The sequence below is a fragment of the Nothoprocta perdicaria genome, unplaced genomic scaffold (assembly GCF_003342845.1).
Source record: "Nothoprocta perdicaria isolate Ctin4 unplaced genomic scaffold, notPer1 scaffold_318, whole genome shotgun sequence".
Taxonomy (NCBI): domain Eukaryota; kingdom Metazoa; phylum Chordata; class Aves; order Tinamiformes; family Tinamidae; genus Nothoprocta; species Nothoprocta perdicaria.
Genome location: NW_020455553.1, coordinates 445,688 through 451,986, shown reverse-complemented (window position 1 = coordinate 451,986; position 6,299 = coordinate 445,688). Strand labels below are relative to the sequence as shown.

The window sequence follows — 6,299 nt, the reverse complement described above, 5'->3', positions numbered from 1 at the left end:
GCCCTGCCTGCCATCAAATGCTTCTCTGTGCAGAAAAAAAAAAGTGATAGTGATAAATGAAAGTCGACAGATTTTAATTTTTTTTTTTTTTTTTTGCACAAAGACTTTTTTTTTTTCATTCCGTTTGGTTTGCGTTTTTTGTGTGTGTATTTTTATTTTTTTTCCTCATTTCCCCTGCGTTTGGTTTTGGTTCTGCTTCATTCCCAGGCGTGGCGAAGAGCATGCATTGGAGAGGGCAGGGCGGCGGGGGGGCCGAGGCGCGGGCGCCTTCTAGCACTTGTCGTCTTCCTCGGTGTCGCTGAGCACGTCGATGCTGGCCCCGCACATCACGCCCTGCCCGGCCCCTCGCCGCCTCCGCCGGTAGTGCCCGTTGGGCATCTGCCAGCTGTGCCGCAGCGGCGGCGCCGAGCCGATGGTGTTGGAGCGGCCGAGGCTGGTGGCGACGGCCGCTTCGAAGGTGAGCGTCTCCTCCTCGCCGCAGTCCGAGGCGTGCGAGTCGTCGTGCAGGGCCAGGTAGGGCTCCGAGATGTAGCGCTGCGGGGTCGACTGCCGGCTCTGCTTCCCCGGCGGGGAGCTGGAAGACTCGGTGGGGCCGGCGGCGTTGGCCTCGAGGGCCTGGCAGAGCAGCGGGGAGCCGCCCTCGCTGTCGTCAGCGGGCGGCGAGGCGTCCCCGGCGCGCCGCAGCATGGACGCGTACGAGAGGAGGGCACGCGGCTTGGGGGGCACCGGCGGCAGCTGGCGGCGGCCTCGCCGGGGGGTGCTGGTGTCCGACATGGAGGGGATGGAGCTTTCGCTCAAGGAGCCCGTTCCCTGCAACGGCACCGAGACGGGGACAAGGCGCTCAGGGCAGGAAGGCGGCTACGTGCTCCGGGCACCTCATCTTCACGGGCTCGGAGCATCCAGGTTTTTGCAGCTGCACGAGCAACTAGAGACCTGCTCGCTTCCCGAAACGCACCACGGGCTGCTCCAGCATTCAGAGCCCTTGCGAGGCTCAGCCCCACAGGGAACGTGGTCATGGAATGCCATAGCACGCAGGGGCAGCGGGAGCACCCAGGGGCTGGGATATTCTCCCCGGCCTTGGCAGGGTGCTTTTTCTAAGCCTCCTTTGGCACCTGGACAGGCGCTCGTGACCCAGCAGGGCTCCCGCAGCACCTACCTGCCTGTTGGGTGTCTGCGACCTGCCCTCGCTGGGTGACCGGGACTCACGCCGCCTCTCCGGAGACTCGTCGTGTGCCTGGGGACTCCTCTCCTCCGAGTTGCAGCGGGAGATGTCCGGGGACAGCAGGTGCTTGCGCTCTTTGGATCGGCCCCGCTCCCTACCGCCCGAGCGGTGGCCGTCGGACCGGTGGCCTGCGGAAAAAAAGCAAGTCAGGCCCTGAACGTCCAGAAACAGGGATGACGGGAGACAAGGCTTTGGAACATCAACCAAGCACCGCAAGCCCATGCAGAGCATGGCCTCCATGCGGCTTGGACCTAGGCACCAAAGCTTCTTCCCAACTGCGCCATCCCTGCTGCACCCACCTGAGTCAGCGTTGAGGCGCCGGGCCGAGAGCTGGAGCGAGGAGTGATAGCTGCGCCGGCGGGACTTGTACGTGTTCTCGCTGCTGCGCTCCATGGAGAACTCGTCCAGCCAGGAGCTGTTGGTGCGCTTGTCCCGGATGGTGGAGAACGATCGCCGCATGGAACTAGTGTCTGTGACCACCTGTGAAGAGGCCCCGGGGCGGCCGGGGCAGGGGTGTTAGTGATGGGCAGGGTCTTGCAGAGCTTCTCTGAAGGCAGCGCTCAAGAGAGGAAAGGAGCCATGGCCAGAAGCTCTGGTGCTTCCAGGTTCCTCTGTCCCAGACAGTGCCCATCACGTGCAGGAAGCAAAGGGGACAACCCCACTTCCAGCCATGGCACTGAGCTCTAGAGCAAAGCAGCAGCGCCGGGCAGGGAGACAACAGGGGCTCTCAGACCACTGCTCCAGAGCTAACCCACCATCACTGCCTGCTCTTAGAACTGGACACTGAGCAACGCTGAGAGATGTCCAAGAAGAGATAATTGACAGAGGGAGCAGAGAGCCTTGGTTCTTCCAGCACCTGAAGCCACTTGCTTGGTGTTTATTTTCCCAGTTACTACCACTGCTCCAGATTCCTCCCTGGATTTCCTTTATGCCTCAGCTGCCTTCAGTTCCTCTTGCTCTGTGACCCCCGTCTCTTGCCTTTCCCCTGTATTAATTTCCTCTTCCCTTGCTCTCACTGTTGCTTTATTGTCTCATCAATCCTTCCTTTAATCTCCTCCGTTCCTTCTCCCCTTTCCTGTCCTCCCTTGTGTTCTCAAATTCTCTGGTACAGCATCACCTCCTTATGTATTTTGTTTGATTTAAACTTACCAGGATTTTCCCTCTCCAGCCTTGGGATCATTCTCTCCTTCCCATCTCTCCCTTCCTGCCTCCTCATGCTATATCCCCTTCTGCTCTGATCTCCTTTCTCTGGCCACCACCTCCACTGCTGAATGGTCAACAAAGTCCACATGGAAGAGCTACCCTTCCTCTTCACGTTCCTCCAAAGTACCACTGCAGACCAGCCATGTAATGTGGAACCTGGTTCTCTGCTATGAGAATAGAGACCCTGAGACTCTACAGCACAGTTGCAGAACTGAATCCTATGAAAGCTTTTGATTCTTGGTCAGAGCTGAATGCAGACAGAACAACAGAGAAACCAGGCAGACAAACAAGGAGGTGAAATGTGGCCTGGGCTCCCCTGGACAGACTGTCCGGGGGCGCAGGCAGAGATGCGTGTGTTGGACAGTGGGAAGGTAAATAAAAGGCTCCAACACCCATAAAATCATCTTAGGTCTGGACAGGGGCTCTTCAAACCTGCATCTGGCAGTGCCAGTCTCCCCAGCCAGGGCCCAGGGCTGCAGGAAAGGAGGAGTGTCCCTCAGCATGGGGACTGCACAGGAACATCCCGCAGGTCCCTGCTCCACCACGGACCTCCTGCACGAGCCTTCCCTTAGCTGCTCTCTGCTGCTGTCCCTACTGCAGAGAGGGACAGCAGCCCTGTCCTTCTGCGAAGCCACCCGGAGTCACAGAGATGCTCTCACGGAAGGCAATGAGGGCCCAGGAGGACATTCTCAACTCGGAGAGAAGCACCAGTGTTACCTGGCAGGCTTTGCTTGGACTCGGCATCGATGGGGGCTTTCCTTGGTTTTACCTGGGGATCCACAGTGAGACGAGGCATGGAGGCGGCCCTCCCAGATACAGCGTGGTCCTGAGTGTCCACAGGAAGGTAGTTGCCACGGTTAGAGGGCTGCACTCTCTGAAATTCCCTAACCTCTGGCTCCTGGAAACAAAGACACAGCCAAACTCTTGGGATGGGTTTGGAGCAGAACAGCACGCTGCTTCTGCCAGTGCCTGCAGGGGACAGCCCAGGTCTCTCACAGCTTGGCAACCAGGGGCAGGTTTTAAGTTGGCCAACAAGTAACTCTAAGAAATATCACTAGTCATGTCGTAACTTAAAAATAATCTCCATTTCACAATCCGTTGCAGGCGAGCCTAGAAATGGAGTTTCAGGCTCTTGCCCACCTGATGCTCAATTCACCTCACATTGTTCCCTTCCAACAAGGATCTTAAAAACCTTGCCTGGATTTTGGTAACCTCCTTAAGGTCTGGGCTCTAAATCTTTATCTTTTTTTATGTATCTAGGATAGGAAGCAATGCCAAAGAACTACAGGAATTAGCAGGGCATGACATCAGGCATGCACAGCTTTGCTTTTTGGAAGGCAACACTTTGAGGAGGGATCTCAGCAGCGCTGAGCACCCTGGCAGTGCTCACCACCCCAGTGGGCTGCCGTCACCATCTTGGCAGATTGGGTGAGGAGATAGTGAGGGTTTATGGTTGGACTGGATGATCTTAAAGGTCTTTTCCAACCATAATGATTCTAGGACAACATGTGTGTGTGGTACACAACTCACAGAGAGTACTACAGACTCCGGGAGACACAGATTGGGCCGGAGATGTACAGTGATACAACACTGCCGTCCAACAAGTGTCGGGGTGGTGCACGAATGCACACACACAGACATGGAAATATAGAGAGAGATATGCATATATATACACACACACACAGACACTACTGCTGCGACCAGCAGGTGTGTGGGGCCAGAGGGCTGTGTGCCCGTGGGTGACACAGTTTCACAGCTCACTTCGGATCGGGGACATCGGCACCGACAACAAAATGAACACAAATCCAAAAACATCAGATACCATCACTCAGTATGGGATAACCCACTGAAATGAGCGCTCAGTGAAAGAAAAAGCAGCCTGTGGAGAGAAGGATATTTTACTGCAGGACATCAAACTGTGGTCATAGGTCTTAAGAGGCTGCACTTGTTGCTGTTTGGTGCCAGTGGCATAGAACCAAGGCCGACCCAGAGGTCCCCGTGTTCCCGTTACTCAGGTAGAGGGGATAGACAGGAGGACGGTGAATTTTCATTCCGTTCGGATCTGTGTGTGATCCGAAGGCTGCCATTACCCTGTTGTGCTCACTGCCCCTCACCCTGCCCAAGCCGCAGCCATAGGAAGCAATGTTTCACCTCAGTGCTGTTACCCCTGGACCTCCCCTTGCCCACCAGCCTCCCTGTGGGCAGTACAGGAAAGCACTTCTGAGGCCGCGCGTGACTTTACCAGGGACTGGTGCTCCTGGTACTGCCCATGTGTCGAATCCATGCAGGCCAGCTGGAAAATCTCCTGCGGCGAGAGCGGGCTCAGCGAGGGGAACCCACCACGGCTGCTCCTGCAAAGAGAGCACAGCTTCAGGGAGACCTCAAGCCTGGTGCTACGATCACTGGGCAATGCTTCTCCTGTGGATCCCCTCACCAGCCCACCGAGGTGTCACAGTCAAGAGTCCCAGGACAAACACCAAGCTCCAAAGTTGTTTGAGGCTCAAAGGTTACAGTTTGGCCATCCCAGCTTGTCAAGAAGGACCCTACGTACTTAGTGTGGTAGCTCACGTGAACAGGATCTACCTCATTGGAGGAAAGGAGGAAGAAAAGCTTCGGCATTGTCCTGTCAATCAGTATTTAAATGGGAAGGAGAATTCAGAGACCGACACCGAACCACCTGCCACATTCTTTGCACACTCATCTCACAAGCAAGGAGACACTCCTGGGTTCTGGCATGGTCCTGCAAGTGGAGTATGCACACGGGCATCTATCTCATCATCCCCAGCTTTGGTAGCTTTGCTGCTGCTGCTAATGCAAATCAGCTAACTGGGATTCTGCCTGCAGCAAACAAGAGTTTTGTGCTGGGAAAGCTCTGCCCAGGGACTGGATTTCCTCTCTTCTAGGTAGCTCTACTACTCCTCACACTTCTCCAATGCCAGCTCCAGAAAACCAAATGAAAGCTGCAGATACAAAAAAGTTAAAGGAGTCTCCTACACGCACAATACCCTTCCTATTCTCAAGGTAGTACTTACAGGCCCGAGAGGGTGTCCTGCTGGAGATAAGGCAGAGCCTTGGCATTTGAGATGATTTCTTGCGGCAAAGAGGAAGGCTCCATGCGCTGGAACATTGGAGCATTCTTCTGCATCAAAGAAAGGAAGAACTTGAGCCAGCGTAAAATGCAGAGGAGCATCCAGTGCATCCCCCATAAAAACCCACTGTGCTTGGAAAGGAGGAACACGGTGCTCCTGTTCCCTGCTGCTAACTGAGGATGCTCTGCTGTAGCCACCCATACACCCCAACCTGTACTGACATCCTGGCCCTTGAGCGTAGCTATCCAAGCCCACGCAGCTTGCTAGCTGACGAGCATCCGTTTGGCAGGGATATGGTGGGAAGGGGCTTTGCCCTCCCTGCAGCACCATCCCTGTGAGGACACTTTGACTCACCCATTCTGCCCGCCTTGTGCTGCTCTTGAACCTCACCTGTTCCTCCAGCTGCTGCCTCTGCTTTTTCGCTTTGCTCTGCTTGTAGTAATCCATGATCATCATGGCTGCATATATTTTGCCAACAGTCAGGTCAGAGGCTGTAAAAGGGGAAGAAGGAGGAATACGGTTATTTTAAGAGAAACAGCAGGTCTGAGGGCATCAGCGCTGACCTCAGGAGGAGCCCTGACACCAAATATCTTGGTGACCCTCAAGTTCTGCTCTCTGCTTAGGGAGAGAGAACTAAATACACTAAACACTCTAGAGAGAGATGAATGGACGAAAATTACTTGAAAGCATCATAACAAAGCACCAAAATGCATATATTTGTCACATCAACAAATGTAATGGAGCAAGTACTTCTTAGCTTTTGGCCCCTATGAGGTTCCAGAGAT

At 54.9% G+C, this 6,299-nt stretch overlaps 1 protein-coding gene across 1 annotated transcript in view; it reads right to left on the bottom strand.

Annotated features, from left to right (window-relative positions):
- Positions 1–270: 270 nt before the first annotated feature.
- CACNA1E (calcium voltage-gated channel subunit alpha1 E) overlaps positions 271–6,299 on the bottom strand; it is an 85,749-nt gene continuing 79,720 nt past the window's right edge. The window contains 7 exon segments of the mRNA XM_026042910.1: positions 271–810; positions 1,157–1,350; positions 1,522–1,702; positions 3,195–3,323; positions 4,668–4,776; positions 5,458–5,564; positions 5,905–6,005. Coding sequence (XP_025898695.1) covers positions 271–810; positions 1,157–1,350; positions 1,522–1,702; positions 3,195–3,323; positions 4,668–4,776; positions 5,458–5,564; positions 5,905–6,005 — 1,361 coding nt within the window.